Raw genomic sequence first — 18,819 nt, 5'->3', positions numbered from 1 at the left:
CACCGTCCACCCCATCCACTCCATCAGCCGCCCCCAACTCAGTTCATCCACACTGAGACACTTTACACACCTGCGTTCAGAATTAAAAGTTAGATGACATAATTATTCATGTGTAAGTACTAGGGCTGTTGATCATTTAAAAACATAAATAATTAATCTTGCAATATACTGTCATTAATCAGATTTTTAACTTTTAAGAATGGATATTTATTTATTGTTTGTTTAATTGTATCTTTTTTCAGAAGAGAAGGAATGTGTGAGATAGTGAGAGTTAGTTATGAGATTTAGTCTTGGACTGCACAGCATTTTAATAGAGATTTTACATTGAAAGGAAAATATATTTTACAACTAGTCTTGATCCCTTTCTGTTCTTGCCTCTAAACACACTATATAACAGGGGTGTGCCATATCGCCTCGTACAGACTAATTATTTCGCCAAAACTTTGGACTCAATAAAAAATCCATATTGTAATATAGCAATATTTTTGAAAGCAGTCTATTTTGTAAATATATATATTTTTTGCTATTTACTGTATTTACTTTTAATGGTGTGTTTGCAGTTTTTATGCTGCACTAAATATGATGCACTTAAGTTCTGTGGTAGATTATAGTTGTTGCATTACCTTTTATAATCTTATTATTTGTACTAAATTAAACTTTAAATGTAATAATTATATTTACTTTGTTGCCGTAGTATATTTGTTACATTTTACATTTTATTTGAAAAAAAATCAGACAACACAAATGCAACAGATTGGTTTCTTTTACAAATTGAGTCTATAAAAAATAGAAACAATATAAAAAAATAAATGATAAAAAAAACTTTTCTATTTCCTATATAGTGCAAACACTATATAAAGTCCAAACCACAATGAGTCATATTAAGCCTATGGTTTCTGTTTTTTCTTCTGAGTCTCCTGTAACTTAACTATGCATTACCATAACCAGTCATATTAAGCCTATGGTTTGTGTTTTTTCTCCTAAATCTCTTGTAATTTAACTATGTATAACCATAACCAGTCATATTAAGACTATGCTTGAAGTGCAAACAGAGACAGAACATTTTTTGTCAAATACAGTACAGAGCTAAGGGATTAGTACACCTGCCTCATGACCTCACAGACCTCTGTGTATCCTGCAGTTGAAAGGCACGCTTGTATTAACCGTGGTGTTCAGCATGATTTTCTTACAGTACTTAAATTGGTTTTGTGTCTTGTTGGTCACTCTGTTACCGTTTATTGTTTCCACTGGAGCCAAAATGCAGCCATACATACAACTTAACAGTAGCGGGAGCACCTTCTATGCGAATATCTTAATTTTACTCTTCTGCTGAGAGCTGCTCCAACTGCTCAACCACTGCACTCACTACTATCGCTACTGTGTTGCCAGATCCTTCTTAAAAAGTCCACGCTAAACAGTTTTCCAAGCTTCCAGGTTCAAGCTTGACGAGAAATATCATCACCTTTTAATCTCGCAAGATCTTGTGCCACTCCCCTTGTAAATAATAGTAAATAGTGTATCTCTAAGCATACTGCAAAAGTTTATTTAAAAGCTTTAATGAGCACTTTTGACAAAAATTCCTTTGATTTTTTTTTTCTCAAATTTTAAGCTGGTTCTGTGTGAATTCCTGAAGATGACGTGACACAGCTGCTATGTACTGCATGAGTTAAGAGTCGTTCATGTGAGAGTGAGAGTATAACAGGTGTATTTTAAGATGTATTAGCTCTCATTAGAGCAGGTTTGACAATTTGGCTGCAGCTCTAACATTCAGCAGCTGTCCATCTAATGAGGGCTGAAGTTGCTTGATGTGTCGAAATAGTTGAAGTAGGGGCCTGCACTTTTAAAAATACAGAGACGCTACTAAGAGTTCTCTGAGTGATGAATTAGAAGAACCATTCTTGGTCCCTAAAGAATCTTTTTTAGTAAAAAAAGAAGTAAATGTGAAGCAATGATTCTCAAACATTTAGACCACATACCTCCCATGATCAGTCTGACCTGCAAGTCATTCCACAGGCAGCATGCAACACACACACACACACACACACACACACACACACATAAACACACTTTTACACAGTACAGTAGGCATGTACTGTATGATGTGCGGACACAATTGGTACTAAAGTTCTAAAGATTACTAAAGGTGCTTCAGAAAGTCCTTAACCACAACAATTTTAGACAGCAAAGATATACACAATACAGTTCTTTAACCAAAAAAACTGCCTGTTCTCATACAGGATCACTAAGATATATAAAACCCCTTTACATACATAGGTGATACAAAACACTTTTTCTCTACAGCATAATATTGGTATTTATATTTTGAAAACCTTGAGGGCTTGGTAGAAGCTGCCTGTCCACTCTCTACTCCACTTAATAATTTCAGATCAATAACAGGAATCTAACCCAAATTCTGCAGGTTTGAAAATAGACGTAAAAACTAGACAAACATAATGAAACTAAATGTTTGGAGGAAATAAAATGTCTAATTTGTCTTTAGAAAAATATTGATTTTAAAATTAAGTTTAGGAAAGTGCCTATTTTATGATTGGTATTCATGATTTTTTACAGTTTTACATTTTTTTACAGAAGTTACAGATTTACTTACTTGTTTTAACAATTTCTATTACAATTACAATTAGAATTTGTAGTAACGTTTATTATCAAACAAAAAACCTTTTTATGTAACGCTTGAATAGAAATCTTCAAGATTTAGGTGTGTAATATCAGGCAGAAAATTAACAAAAATGCTGGCCTGTTAAAAATCCAAGAATGTATTAAGAGTTTTCTATTTTCTGACAGACAGAAAATGTCTGTAAATCAACAAGCTTTCTAGCAGCAGGGGTGCCAGGAAATGTTCGTAAAAACAATAATGACTGTGTTTGTTTGCTTTTGCGTATTTTTAAAGTTATTCTTGTAACATTTAACAGAATATTCCAGAGAAAACATTTACAAAAATCTGTAGTTATAGACAAGTCTGTAAATAAGCGTTTTTTTTGTACAGTATGAGAAGGAAAAGATATAGTAGGTCTTTTTGAGAAGCAACCTTGTGCATGTGTGTGTTTGTGCATGTGTGTGTGTGTGTGTTTGTGCATGTGTGTGTGTGTTTGTGTATGTGTGTGTATATGCACGTGTGTGTATGCTAAAGAGAAGTCCTGAAACAGTGTAATGACAGTTTAGAGATGCGTTTTATTCGTTTCTCTCCCGTATTCACCGTTTCCTCCACCCCCCCCCACCCCGGGTTGTCAGCCGGCTTTTCTCTCCAATTATTCAATCTGGAACAATCACGGCGTGACATTTCCAAACCTGACCTTCTCCGCTGGAGATCGCGCTCTGCCCGCCGCTATTTGCCTCCCTCTATTTCTCCCTCACCTCCTCTCTCTCGCCCAATCTCTCTCTCTCTCTTTCATTCTTCATCGCTCTACTTCCCTTTCTCTTTCACTCGTTCCTCTCTCACCGTAGCTCATCCTCTCGCTCTCCTGCTTTGTCTTTATATCTCTCGCCCGCTCTCTTTCTCTCGTGCTGAACATCACTTGCTGTGCAGTCTCCTGACAGAGCTGTGCTAATCTGGTTTATGTCATTCTTGTCTAGATAATGCTTTGCTATTTTTTTTGTTTTAATTTATTTGATTTAATCTTATTGGATAAACTCTTTATCTTAGCGTGATTGTTTCTGTTGTGCTGGAAATGGAGGATGGATTTGCAGGCGTTTCTTATTGTTGTTTGTTTCCTCTGGACTTTGGAGCACAGAGACATTTAGGAATTCAGACTTAAAGCAGTAAAGTTGTAACTTCAGCCGAGCATTTCAGCCCTAGCCATAGTGAGAGATTTACTAACATTTATCAGGGCAGCATTTTAGTCATTTTTAGTGCTTGTAGCTCCAGACATAAAATGGTATTGGTATTTTGACAGTATTGGAAAACATCAGCTTCAGCACCAGTATGATAAATCATATTTTATTAATATTGCAATAAACGCAATCTATTGTTTATGTCGGGTTTTCAAAGTAAAAACATTGAAAAAACTGCAATGCCATTGTGAAAAACAGCTTAATAAACTATATTACAGAGAAACATAGGAAGCTCTTCACACTGCAGACTGTGCTCACCTGATATAACTTGACAGAGCGAAGTAGAGTAGTACAGGTAGAATGAGGAACAGTGAGGTAGAGAGAGGCAGAGTGTGGTAGAGAGAGGTAGAGCAATGTAGGGTGTAGTAAAGTGAGACAGGGGGAGGTAAAGAAAGGCAGAAGGAGGTAGAGAGAGGCAGAGTGTCGTAGAGGGAGGTAGAGCAATGTAGAGTGTAGTAAAGTGAGATAGGGGGAGGTAGAGAAAGGCAGAAGGAGGTAGAGTGAGGCAGAGTGTGGTAGAGGGAGATAGAGCAGTGTAGAGTGTAGTAAAGTGAGATAGGGGGAGATAGAGAAAGGCAGAAGGAGGTAGAGAGAGGCAGAGTGTGGTAGAGAGAGGTAGAGCAATGTAGGGTGAAGTAAAGTGAGATAGGGGGAGGTAGAGAAAATCAGAAGGAGGTAGAGAGAGGCAGAGTGTCGTAGAGGGAGGTAGAGCAATGCAGGGTTTAGTAAAGTGAGATAGGGGGAGGTCGAGAAAGGCAGAAGGAGGTAGAGAGAGGCAGAGTGTGGTAGAGGGAGATAGAGCAGTGTAGAGTGTAGTAAAGTGAGATAGGGGGAGGTAGAGAAAATCAGAAGGAGGTAGAGTGAGGTAGAGTGGGGTAAAGGGAGTAGAGCAGTGTAGAGTGTAGTAAAGTGAGATAGGGGGAGGTAGAGAAAATCAGAAGGAGGTAGAGTGAGGTAGAGTGTGGTAGAGGGAGGTAGAGCAATTTAGGGTGTAGTAAAGTGAGATGGGGGGGTAGAGAAAGACAGAAGGAGGTAGTGAGAGGCAGAGTGTGGTAGAGGGAGTAGAGCAATGTAGGGTATAGTAAAGTGAGATGGGGAGGTAGAGAAAATCAGAAGGAGGTAGAGTGAGGTAGAGTGAGGTAGAGTGTGGTAGAGGGAGGTAGAGCAATGTAGGGTGTAGTAAAGTGAGATGGGGAGGTATAGAAAGACAGAAGGATGTAGAGTGAGGCAGAGTGTGGTAGAGGGAGGTAGAGCAATTAGAGTGTAATAAAGTAAGGTAGATGCAGGTAGAGTGAGGTAGAGTATGGGAAAAGGGAGGCAGAGCGATGTAGAACAAGTTAGAGTGTGGTTGAGAGAAGTAGAGTAAGGTGAAGTGTAATAAAGTGAGGTAGAGGAAGGTAGAGTGATGCAGAGGGAGGTAGAGTTAGGTAGAGTGTCGGAAAGGGAGGCAAAGTGAGGTAGATTGAGGTATAGAGTGAGGGAGAGGGAAGTACAGTAAGCAGAATGTCATAGTCCGGTAAAGGGAGCTAGAGTGAGACAGAGTGTGTGGTAAAGTGAGGTAGAGTGAGGTAGAGTAAGGCAGAGTGAGGCAGAGTGAGGCAGAGTGAGGCAGAGTGAGGCAGAGTGAAGTAGAGTGAGGCAGAGTGAGGCAGAGTGAGGTAGAGTAAGGTAGAGTAAGGTAGAGTGAGGCAGAGTGAAGTAGAATAAGTTAGAGTGATTCAGAGTGAAGTAGTGTATATCAGAGTGAGGCACAGTGAAGTAGAGTAAGTTAGAGTGAGGCAGAGTGAGGTAGAGTAATGTAGAGTAAGGTGGAGTAAGGTAGAGTGAGGTAGAGTAAGGTAGAGTTAGGCAGAGTAAGGTAGAGTGAGGTAGAGTAAGGTAGAGTGAGGCAGAGTGAGGTAGAGTAAGGTAGAGTGAGGCAGAGTGAGGTAGAGTGAGGCAGAGTGTGGTAGAGGGAGGTAGAGCAATGTAGGGTGTAGTAAAGTGAGACAGGGGGAGGTAAAGAAAGGCAGAAGGAGTTAGAGAGAGGCAGAGTGTCGTAGAGGGAGGTAGAGCAATGCAGGGTTTAGTGAAGTGAGATAGGGGGAGGTCGAGAAAGGCAGAAGGAGGTAGAGAGAGGCAGAGTGTGGTAGAGGCAGATAGAGCAGTGTAGAGTGTAGTAAAGTGAGATAGGGGGAGGTAGAGAAAGGCAGAAGCAGGTAAAGAGAGGCAGAGTGTGGTAGAGAGAGGTAGAGCAATGTAGGGTGAAATAAAGTGAGATAGGGGGAGGTAGAGAAAATCAGAAGGAGGTAGAGTGAGGCAGAGTGGGGTAAAGGGAGTAGAGCAATGTAGGGTGTAGTAAAGTGAGATAGGGGGAGGTAAAGAAAATCAGAAGGAGGTAGAGTGAGGTAGAGTGTGGTAGAGGGAGGTAGAACAATTTAGGGTGTAGTAAAGTGAGATGGGGGAGGTAGAGAAAGACAGAAGGAGGTAGAGAGAGGCAGAGTGTGGTAGAGGGAGTAGAGCAATGTAGGGTATAGTAAAGTGAGATGGGGAGGTAGAGAAAATCAGAAGGAGGTAGAGTGAGGTAGAGTGTGGTAGAGGGAGGTAGAGCAATGTAGGGTGTAGTAAAGTGAGATGGGGAGGTAGAGAAAGACAGAAGGATGTAGAGTGAGGCAGAGTGTGGTAGAGGGAGGTAGAGCAATGTAGAGTGTAATAAAGTAAGGTAGAGGCAGGTAGAGTGAGGTAGAGTATGGGAAAAGGGAGGCAGAGCGATGTAGAACAAGTTAGAGTGTGGTAGAGAGAAGTAGAGTAAGGTGAAGTGTAATAAAGTGAGGTAGAGGAAGGTAGAGTGATGCAGAGGGAGGTAGAGTTAGGTAGAGTGTCGGAAAGGGAGGCAAAGTGAGGTAGATTGAGGTATTGAGTGAGGCAGAGGGAAGTACAGTAAGCAGAATGTCATAGTCCGGTAAAGGGAGCTAGAGTGAGACAGAGTGTGTGGTAAAGTGAGGTAGAGTGAGGTAGAGTAAGGCAGAGTGAGGCAGAGTGAGGCAGAGTGAAGTAGAGTGAGGCAGAGTGAAGTAGAATAAGTTAGAGTGATTCAGAGTGAAGTAGTGTATATCAGAGTGAGGCACAGTGAAATAGAGTAAGTTAGAGTGAGGCAGAGTGAGGCAGAGTAAGGTGGAGTAAGGTAGAGTGAGGTAGAGTAAGGTACAATGAGGCAGAGTGAGGTAGAGTAAGGTAGAGTGAGGTAGAGTAAGGTAGAGTGAGGCAGAGTGAGGCAGAGTGAGGTAGAGTAAGGCAGAGTGAGGTAGAGTGAGGTAGAGTAAGGTAGAGTGAGGTAGAGTAAGGTAGAGTGAGGCAGAGTGAGGTAGAGTAAGGTAGAGTGAGGCAGAGTGAGGTACAGTGAGGCAGAGTGAGGTAGAGTGAGGTAGAGTAAGGTAGAGTGAGGCAGAGTGAGGTAGAGTAAGGTAGAGTGAGGCAGAGTGAGGTAGAGTGAGGTAGAGTAAGGTAGAGTGAGGCAGAGTGAGTTAGAGTGAGGTAGAGTAAGGTAGAGTGAGGCAGAGTGAGGTAGAGTAAGGTAGAGTGAGGCAGAGTGAGGTAGAGTGAGGTAGAGTAAGGTAGAGTGAGGCAGAGTGAGGCAGAGTGAGGTAGAGTAAGGCAGAGTGAGGTAGAGTGAGGTAGAGTAAGGTAGAGTGAGGCAGAGTGAGGTAGAGTGAGGCAGAGTGAGGTAGAGTGAGGTAGAGTAAGGTAGAGTGAGGCAGAGTGAGGTAGAGTGAAGACTGATTTACACTTCTGTCTACAAGTGTTGCTTACAGTTTAGCCTGTGTTAGAAACTCTACGCCACTCTTTAATTAAACCGCAAAGGTGGGAATTTGTGATTGGGGACATTAAGTTCACTGGACCAATCACAGCTGCTTCTGTCTGCGTTGCACAATGTGTAGTAACATTTCTGGAGAGTCGTGGGTTGGGTATGGCGTAGGGTACGCAACTATGCGCAGGGTATGCATAGGCTATGGTGTAGATTTGACATAGAAGTATAAATTGGCCTTAATGCAGAGCGAGATAGAAGGATGTAGAGTATGATAGTATAAATTACTCTACCTCATTTTACCTCACTTTACATCAGACTACCTTGCTCTGCCTCACTTTACCTCAGGCCTCTAATCTCGTTGTGTCATGTGATCACAGCCTGCAGCGTTGTAGTGTGCGGGTAATACAGCTTGAGTTAGCTGTTATTCACGATGGTATCGTTTTTCCACCTGGGGATTCTAACTGTGCTCCACCACGTTCAGGACAGTGTAGTTATTCACTAAACCACCAATTTTGGCATATTTTGATATTTCAGTTAATATGTTACAGTAGTGCTAAAACAGCACAAGCGTGTAAATACAAATATTACAGTAAAATATCAGTCAGAGCTCATAATAATTGTGTTTAATTTAAACAGGCTCACTAACATTTGAGATTTTAGGATTTAACGCCACAGTTCTTGTTGGAGCTTAAGCGTGCTGCTGTAAGGAGCAGTTGGTGATGAGCAGCAATGGTTCATGGGATCTCTAACAGAGCGCGCCGGGCTCTTCACTCAGTCGAAAATTTGCCCTTTACAGGGGGCTCCTCGGCTGGGTTATTATTTTATTGTTTGCTGGAGTCGCCCTGAGCATGTGTTAGCATTAGCCATGCTTCTGTGAGTAGCCCAGCCCTGCGGTAACACACTCTTACATACACACACCTCAGTGTCCGTCACGCTGGAACACACCCAGTGGGATTACTTAGCAAACCTTTATCAAGCACTATAATACAGTTACATTACAAATACAACTTCAAACTTTTTTGTGCAAAACAGAAGCCTTATGTTGAACACGTCCAGAAGTGGCATCGACTTCTCTGCGCTCAGAGGTGTCTAAGAAGGGATGGAGCAACACAGTGGACATGTGTATTTTCTTTAGACAAATTGTTATTCCAGATCTTAGTGGAAGAAGTGGATGCTGTTAAAACTGACTCTGGTTCTTTTGCACCCTTGTACCAAAACACTGCACGTGACTCACAAGAGGTGGTGGTCTAAGATCAGGTCCAAATGAACTCCAGACTGGTTTGTTTGTTCGTTAGCCAGATAATTACTACAGCTTTTAAAAAATCTGTCTCTGCACTGTTGGGGTGCATTTTGGTGCGTGTAGAATTAAGCCAGTGTTAAAAAAAAAAAAAAACTAAAATTTGGAAACGCTCCAAATAAACTCATCAACTGATCTGGACCAGAAAAACAAACTACCAGTGTGAAAACATCAGCCAGTTTCTGTCATGGTAGGGGGATGTGTCAGTACACTTCTTTAATGCAGCATTAATGCAAAAAAGTATGCTAAGATCTTAGAACAAGATATGCTGCCTTCAAGACCATGGTGTCTATTGTACACAATATGTGCAAGGCACGTCGTGATGCTCATTGCTATCTCACACCCTCTCAGCAGTCTGTTCTCACACATCACACAGAATCTGAGTTTAGGAATAAATTTACACCGATGGGTGTGGTGCTGAGGAAGTGAGATGTGTTCTGGTTAATATCTGGCCTGTTTCTATCTTGGCAGTGGGAAATACAGGTGCGCCTCTGACTGATTTAAGCCCTGACAACAGTCAACAGTCAGCTGTCCAAATCTAGCTCAGCCACACAGGAGCACACACGGACGTGCTTTTCACACATACACGGACGTGCTTTATACACACACTTACATGCTGCATGGTGCAAATCCAGCTTTTACGCGGCAGCACGACTCGTCTTCAATCTTCCGAAGTTCAGTCATGTGACTCCTTTGCTGCGTTCCCTCCACTGGCTTCCTGTTGCCGCCCGCATCCGATTCAAAACCCTGACGCTGGCCTACAAGGCAAAAAACGGACCAGCACCTTCATAACTGATGGCGATGGTCAAAGCCAGATCTGCACCAAGAGCTCTTAGAGCTTCCAGTACGGCTCGGCTCGAACCTCCATCACTCAAAACACACAGAAAACAGACATCCAGACTCTTCTCTGTGCTGGCACCAAGGTGGTGGAATGAACTTCCACTGGATGTCAGAACAGCAGAGTCACTCACGGTCTTCAAACGTCGACTGAAGACACATCTTTTCAAAGAGTTCCTAAACTAATAAAAAAAAAAAAAAAAAAAGGTTCCTAGGGTTCTTAACATGATTAAGCTCTATGTATCTCTTGATCCTAGTCTACAAACTAGCTTTGGATATCTTAAGTAACTTTGAAGCACTGTTGTAAGTCGCTCTGGATAAGGGCGTCTGCTAAATACCATAAATGTAAATGTAAATGTAAATGTTTACGTCAACAATAAACAGAATAAAGGATAAAATAATTTTTTAGTTTCTTTTAACCTCCTAGAACTGGGCGTCCACATGTGTGGACATCACATTTTGGGTTGTCTAGACCACAACACTAAATTTTGCTTAACAAGGGCCTGTTTTCCTCTTATAAGGTCATTATACTGTCACCTTAGTGTGGAAGAAGAGTTTAACATGTTCCAGTTTTGATTTTGTTCAGAAACTTATATGAACAGTAAAACAGTAAATGTTTGTTTTTTACTTTGTTAAAGCAGCACTTAAAAATAGCCATATTGCTCAAAGGAGCACAATTGTTGTGTTCAGGCACAAAATAAATGTTTTGCACATCCTTACTATTTGTGACATCATTGTGTTCTATCAAAATGTACAACTAAAGTCCTCATATGTGTACATAATTATTTTCAGAAAGTACATCATGTAAAAAGATTATTATTTGTTTTTACATTAATCAGGTGCTGATTAGCCCAAATAGCAAAGAGATTCATTGATTGAACAATCTGATTGGTGTACTTCACGTTACGCCCAAAACACACCCATAATTAATGAAGAAAATTAGTACATGCCTTTTTTGCCCCCCAGCAATACCAAAGACAAGCCCTAAATCCAGCTACGTGATGCGCAGTTGCAGTTTTCAACAAGACAATGCAAAACCACATGCTGCACACATTACAAAGAATGGGTTAAAACAACACCTGAAAATCTTCATTGTTTCCTATCCTCAGAATGTCTTTTAAGTGCTTTAATAAGAATTGTACAATGTATTAAATGCTTAACTGCCTCAACTTTTTTTGAAACATGCTGCAGGCCTGAAATGAAGGACTGGATGTATATAAATAAATACATTCTGAGCAGATAAAACATGAAATATCTTGGGGTCTTACAGTATTCAATCAAATAAAAGTAAAAGAAAATGACACTACGAAATAATTTTGTATTTGCATTTTCTGTACTGTATGTTTTTATGACTTGGGGTTGTACATACAGAAATGTGCAAAACCCTTTATTAGAGAGAACCCTTTGTTTATTTATTTATTTATTCCATTTACAGTCAAAACAGTTTTTAAGTGTAGGCTCTTAATTTCTCAGGAGATATTTCTGAGAAGATCAGACACAGGATAATCCATTACTTACAGATGGAGAAAGTTATAAACAACACAAACATGACAAAACAGAAAATTACCAAACTGGGGAGTGTTTCAAAAACAATTTAAATATATAAACTCTTTTTAATTCACTTGATTTTGGAAGAAAAGTTAAATGAGCAGGTGTCAATTTTTTTTGTCAATGTAGTAGGTTTTCAGGGAAAAAATATATTTATTTTGTTAATCTGTGTGTGTGTGTGTGTGTGTGTGTTTGTCTAATCCTAATACTCCATGCTGTGTATTCCTGCAGGTCAGCACAATGATTCCCGGATGAATCTGGCGATCGCTCTGGCCGCTGCCCGCCATGGTGCTGCCATAGCCAATTACACTGAGGTGGTCCGGCTGCTGAAGAAGACTGACCCCGACACAGGGAAGGAGAGAGTGAGTGGTGCTCGCTGCCGAGACGTCATTACAGGTAAATAACACACACACTCACACGCACACACACACACAGTCGCACTGGAGCTCATCAAATGCTTGGTGATGCTATAGCCTTTATACTTACAGGGGTTGGACAATGAAACTGAAACACCTGGTTTTAGACCACAATAATTTATTGTCCTGACGGAAAGTTCTGGTGGAAACAGGAGAGTTGAGGTGCACATTGAATTCTGCCGTGATTTGGGCAGCTGTGTGTTTTTTTTGTTTTTTGGGTACAATCCGGGTTAGCACCCGCAAATCCCTTTCAGACAGCTTCCTCTTGCATCCACAGTTAATCCTGTTGGATGTGGTTGGTCCTTCTTGGCGGTATGCTGACATTACCCTTGATACCGTGGCTCTTGATACATCACAAAGACTTTCTGTCTTGGTCACAGATGCGCCAGCAAGACGTGCACCAACAATTTGTCCTCTTTTGAACTTTGGTACGTCACCTATAATGTTGTGTGCATTGCAATATTTTGAGCAAAACTGTGCTCTTACCCTGCTAACTGAACCTTCACACGCTGCTCTTACTGGTGCAATGTGTAATTAATGAAGATTGGCCACAAGACTGTTCCAATTTAGCCATGAAACCTCCCACACTAAAATGACAGGTGTTTCAGTTTCAGTCATTGTCTAACCCCTGTATATTGTTCATATGAACAATCAGTCATTGGCAGATGCTGTACATAGTACATAATATCATATCATAATATCATAATATCACAAGCCATTTTCTTGTTGTAACTCTTCCAACTTAAACTTATTTTTTCTCTTTTACAACTTTAAATCTAATTCTAAGTAGTTTTCATTATTTTTGTTACTACATATCTTACTTTTGCGATTGGGTCAAGGTACAAGACACTGCTTAAAAATAAAATGTGTTTTAAAGTTATTTTGTAATTTCCTGGAACACAGTTAACAGTTTTTTTTTTTTTTTTTCAAAATAACAAGTAGCACCTCTTGCTTAGATGGCAGCTTTGCATATCTTTGCATTTTCTCTGTCAGCTTTATGAGGTAGTCACATTTACATTTACGTGTACAACATTTTTGACGCTCTTATCCAAAGCAATTTACAAGGTTATTCTTATTACAGAGGGTCGCCAATGTAGTGGAGTCTTGCCCAAGGACTCTTATTCAAGACTATAGAGCAGTATAGTCACCCAGTCACCCAGAATTGAACCCCAGTTTCCTAAATGATGTAGTAGCTCACTGGCAAGCAGTGGTGTTTTCCACTGCACCACACCAACCACCAAGTCACCTGGAATGGCTTTCAGTTAACAGCTGTGCTGAAATGATCAAGAGTGAATTACTCGGATTTCTTGCCTCTTAATGTGTTTGAGAGCACCAGTTGTAAAGTTTGAGTAATAATCTAATCCATATTGTGGAAAGAAATACTCAACTAAGTAAAGAAAAAAATACTTTAAGAAATGAAGATCAGTCAAACCAAAATTTCTCAAGAACTTTGGAAGTATCCTCAAGACCATCAAAATATTATGATGAAACTGGTTCTCATCAGGACCACCCCAGAAAAGAAAGAGCAAGTTTCCTCTGTTGCACAGGATGAGTTCATCAGAGTTACCAGCCTCAGAAACCTCAAACTAACAGAACCCCAGAATAGAGTATTTTCATTTGTTAAACACTATTAAGTTACTACATGATTCATTATGTGGTATTTCATAGTCTGGATGACTTCAGTATTCATTTACAATGTAGGCAAACAATATTATTATATTGTAATATCTTGATATATTATTTATTGTCCAGCCCAGATACATATTAGGGAACATTATCTCCTTTGATTTTGGTCAAAATCTGCTCATTAAATACGCCTGTCCATAGTGAAAGTGTCACATGTGGAATTGTAATTATTCAGGACTTATTGACTCTGATTGGATAAGAAAAAAAATAGTAAACAAAATAATTTCATACATAGATTTGTTCTAAATTATTTTATACAAGATATTATTTATATATATATATATATATATATATATATATATATATATATATATATAATATTTCCATATTGCAATATTGCGTCTGCTGCACAAGTCATCACCTGTGCATGATTTATTTACAGAAAATAATGTACATAAATAGATTGTGTGCAAATAGAAATTTACAGTATTTTGTGGGTTTGAATGAATACTGATACTTTTACTTTATACACTTTCTTAACATTTTCATCATATTGCATCATATATCGCCATTGCTCGGATGCTATCAGATCGCCATGAGTTTTTCTTCCTATCGCCCGGCTCTTTTCAGTACAGTGGTGATTGAATGTTCTGTCTGTAACCAGCACTTCCTCAGTGCCTTCCTTGTTTTCTCTTTTTCACCTTTACTATTCTTCTTCCTCCTGTCACACATTAGAGGACACTTTTAAAGCATGTTTGGAGCCATGTTAGGTCACTAAAAGGTCACCCCCTCCCGAGGTGCCGCTCTACAGTGTGTGTTTCTCTCTCTCTGCTCTCGCAGGTCGGGAGTTTGACATCCACGCCAAATGCGTCATCAACGCTACCGGGCCGTTCACCGACTCGCTGCGCAAAATGGACGACCAGAAAACTGCCAAAATATGCCAGCCCAGCGCAGGGGTTCACATAGTCATCCCCGGGTACTACAGGTCAGATCAGATACCTTCCTCCTCCTGCCCACCTCAAACTATACAAGAACAAAGATGATTCTGAGATGGTAAAGTGATGATTTTTGCAATGGGAAGAACATGGACAATCGTGAATCGTGAAATTGAGGCTTAAAATGGATTTCATATAAAAAGTTCGATAGAAAAATATGCAAAATCTACTAGTGTTTTCACAGTACCAACTTATGACTTTCAATAAAATGCCTGATTAAATATCTCAATTCTTATACTGAAACAATAACAGGGCAAAAAATATAAAACTTCTGAAATTAATGGAATAATTGAAGATCGAACATGGAACTAAACTTTGCTATTTGTTTTTTTTGTTGTGATGTTGAATTTTTGTAAAATTATTTAATGGTATCAAAACTAATAAAAAATTGGTCACAAAGAAAAAAAAAGAATAGAAGAATAACCAGTTAAAAATCAAAGTTTAAAAAAAAAGTGTCATTGTTTAGTATTTTGATTCTCTCAATTGCTGAAAAGCAAAGAAAACCAGAAAATAATACATTTAAAAGCTGGGAGACAATTAAACTTTAAAATGCAGTGATATTTTGTGAATTATCATGTGATCTGTAACAAACTGCTAGCTGATTGCGGTATGGCGTACCGAATCACTTGTGTGTTCCTCAGTATAGTGCTGTTTAGCGGCGTTTACTCGCGCTAACTGCTGCTAACCGTAGCCAGTTAATGTATGGTACTGCTTTACTTTATGGTAGTAGGCTTAGTTTTTACTGTACTAAACCCTAGATAGTTTGCAGTACTACCCTATATTTATGCGTTTATTGTACTTGCCATTGGTTAATTTACAACACTCCTTGGCTACTTAGCCTTTTACATACATTGGGTTACTACTAAGTAGGGGTGGGCAATATTATATCGTATACAATATATCGTGACACAGAAATATCATGATATTAAAAATCCATATCGTGATAATAGGGCTGTTCTGTCTTAAAAGTAGTCTATTATTTACTGTGAAGCTTTATGTGTAGTTATTGTATAATTGTTTTAGTTTGCAGTTTATATGCATGCACTAAATATTCTGCAATATTATTTGCTGCTTTATATTATTTTATGCTATATTATTTATTTTGCAACATTATGATTATACTGTTATACTCTTATACTATATTCCTGAAATGAATAATTTATATTATAGTTTTCCTATATCGCCAAGTATATCGTTATCGCAAAAATACCCTGAAATATCGTGATATTATTTTAGAGCCATATCGCCCACCCCTACTACTAAGCCAATTTATTTTATAGTGCGAGGCATACTTTTATTCACAGTTCTAAACCAAAGTTTATTTGTATTATGAGGCATGTGTTTTTTATAGTACTGCTGCTGCATTTAGAACATTAAGACTAATTTAACTGACAGTATTAGAAACAAGGTTTGGTCTTGTTTTTGGTACTAGTGACCAATTTATGTGTGGTATTAGTTTACATGATAGATTTGTATGATATTTATTGATTGCATTAGACTGCAGTTTACTGGTGTTCAGTTTATTCACCAAACCTCATCTGATCAAACTAAATCTCCCTACAGCCCAGACAACATGGGGCTGCTAGACCCCGCCACCAGCGATGGCCGTGTCATCTTCTTTCTGCCCTGGGAGAAAATGACTATTGCTGGGACAACAGACACGCCCACTGACATCACAGCCCACCCCATCCCCATGGAGGAGGACATCAACTTCATCCTGAGTGAAGTCCGAAACTACCTCAGCCCTGACGTAGAAGGTAAAGTCAACATTATCCATGCTTTTGTTTCAGTTGTATATACACTTATCTTCAGAAAGACAAGTTGCACCCAGAAGAAATCATCAGACAGGAATGAAACTTGGTGGGTAGTCGTTCCAGGCTATCATGCAGTGACTCAGAATAGCAGTAGGTCGTCTTCAGTGACATGTAACGCTTTAGACGTCATAAATGTAGAATGACTGGTGTCATTGTGTGGGGTGCAGTTTCGTACAATGCCAGATTAATTTTGGTTTTAATTTTCTCATTTTTTCATTTTTTCATTTTGAACATTGGTTTAATAAGTTACTATAACCAGTGGCCCTACCTTTTCTGAACACACCCTTCAGAGAGCTATTCCAACAGGACAAAGCTCATCCAAATGCTGCTGCTGTCATCTCAAGAGCTTGCCTTAAAGATCCAGATCTGGGTTCAACTATATTTATACTCTTTCTTTGACAATACAGTAACAGTCAAAAGTTTGAACATGCCTTATTTTATTTTATGATTTTTCTTTATTTTTCTTATTTTCTACATTGTAGATTAATATTGAAGACATCAAAACTATAAAAGAATGCATATGCAACTATGAAGTAAATAAAACAGTGTTAAACAAACCAAAATATGTTTTATAATAATAATAATAATACATTTTATTTATAAGAGCCTTTCACAACACTCAAGGACACTTCACAAAATATAAAAAGAAAAGGTAACAAAACAAACAAAGGACAAAAAAAAAACACAGGAGACAATAGAGTTGAAAAATGACAGATTATAGGCTAGTTTGAACAGGTGAGTTTTGAGTCTAGATTTAAGAGGAAAAGGGAGGGAGTTCCAGAGTTGGAATGGTTCTACAACTGTTGGAAAGAATTTTTAGAGGTTCTGAGGTTCACTCTGCACTCCAATGCACCCCAAATCACCTGGGCTGGGTTTTTATATTGGTGTTTTTTTGTTGGTGTTTATTTTGTCAAATACCCAACCTAATACCTAATACCTTCCTTTATGAATCTACAATGTTGTAAAGAATACAAATAAAGTACAAATGTTAATGAGAATGTGTCCAAACTTTTGACTGGTTCTGTAAGTGTGTATTGAAAAACATACCCGGAGCTATTTTTTACATTATCACACTCATCAGTTTTGGTTTTGAATCTTAAGTTATCTTGGCATATTGTAGCCCCTTTAAAAACGAGTAAAATATGATAGGATGATGTACAGCTCTGAAAAAATCACAAAAAAAAAATCACAAAGATCACAAGCCATCAAACCAAGCTGAACTGCTTGATTTTTTGCACCAGGAGTGGCATAAAGTTATCCAAAAGCAGTGTGTAAGACTGGTGGAGGAGAACATGCCAAGATGCATGAAAACTGTGATTAAAATCAGGGTTATTCCACCAAATATTGATTTCTAAACTCTTAAAACTTTATGAATATGAACTTGTTTTCTTTGCATTATTTGAGGTCTGAAAGCTCTGCATCTTTTTTGTTATTTCAGCCTTTTCACATGGGTCTTAATGACATTTTTTTTGTTTGGAATTTGGGAGAAATGTTCTATGTACTTATAGAATAAAACAACAATGTTCATTTTACTCAAACATATACCTACCTATAAATAGTTAAATCAGAGAAACTGATTCAGAAACTGAAGTGGTCTCTTATTATAATTTTTTTCCAGAGCTGTATGATTAGTATATGGCGAATAACATGCAATAATAGACTTTCTATACGCAGTGACTCTCACAAAACTGTTGAATTTTCGTCCTTATAGAATAATAAACATTGATTGCAGATTAATGTTCCCTAATGGAAATGGCTCTTATTGCCATGACATTATGATGCATTTCATGCCTGGCCTCTCTGGCACCCTGGGTTCTGCTGCTGTGCCCTGTGTTTGCCCTCTGGTGAGTTAGGTTTAGTACCGCAGGCAGACAGGCAGGCTTGGCAGGGAGAGGTTGAGCTTTCATCATAACGAGTAAAGGAACAGCTCAGTGAATCTTCGTCAAGGAATGGTGGTATTGATTTTTGGGAGTAGCCCTCTTAATTGGATGTAGCGCCACAGCCGTGGCTTGATTGTTGGATTGATTGGACTGATAGCGGTCTACCCCCACCTGAATCAGTCCTGGATTAGCTAGATTAGCAAAAACTGCATTCGGTAATGGTGGTATTAGGTATTAGTATTAGAGCTGGATATTTCTGTGCATTTTGCGGATATTTCCAGGTGCTTAAAAAGCACTGACCAACTGCATTTTATAACATAATTCTAATGTAATTAGAGTGTAATTAATTATGCTTGACTGGATAAAGTACAGTATATTTTGAATATAAAATCACTGTACTAAGTACTGTAGGACAGTATTTAAATAGGGTTTTTAAAGGATATGTCATTAGAGTTTCATTTTATTCTGCATTTAAAAAACACAATAAATATTGTGCATCATGAAAATGTCATTTAATATGATACAATATTTTTACAATGACACTTCTCTTTAATCAGCACACTAATGGAGATATTTCATCAGCTTACTGATGGTGGGTTGTATACAGAGATGCAACAAAATGAACAAATTGACTAAAACCAAATAAAATGTTTTTATGTTGATTCTCAAAATTAAATAGCAGAAATGTATGTAAGAAAAAGTAACAAAAATACTATTTATAAATATTTACTGACCACTAAACATATTTAACATCCCAGCAGACAAACCCA

General features: G+C 38.7%; 1 protein-coding gene across 4 annotated transcripts in view; it reads left to right on the top strand.

Annotated features, from left to right (window-relative positions):
* The window catches only part of gpd2 (glycerol-3-phosphate dehydrogenase 2 (mitochondrial)), a 70,635-nt gene that overhangs the window by 25,723 nt on the left and 26,093 nt on the right, over positions 1–18,819 (top strand). For all 4 annotated transcript variants that reach the window (XM_049479062.1, XM_049479064.1, XM_049479065.1 and 1 more), the window contains exons 7-9: positions 11,550–11,714; positions 14,201–14,345; positions 15,919–16,112. In XM_049479062.1, coding sequence (XP_049335019.1) covers positions 11,550–11,714; positions 14,201–14,345; positions 15,919–16,112 — 504 coding nt within the window. The remainder of the gene's footprint in view (positions 1–11,549; positions 11,715–14,200; positions 14,346–15,918; positions 16,113–18,819) is intronic.

This window comes from Astyanax mexicanus, chromosome 5 (genome assembly GCF_023375975.1).
Source record: "Astyanax mexicanus isolate ESR-SI-001 chromosome 5, AstMex3_surface, whole genome shotgun sequence".
Classification (NCBI taxonomy): Eukaryota; Metazoa; Chordata; class Actinopteri; order Characiformes; family Acestrorhamphidae; genus Astyanax; species Astyanax mexicanus.
This window is presented reverse-complemented; position numbering and strand designations above follow the sequence as displayed.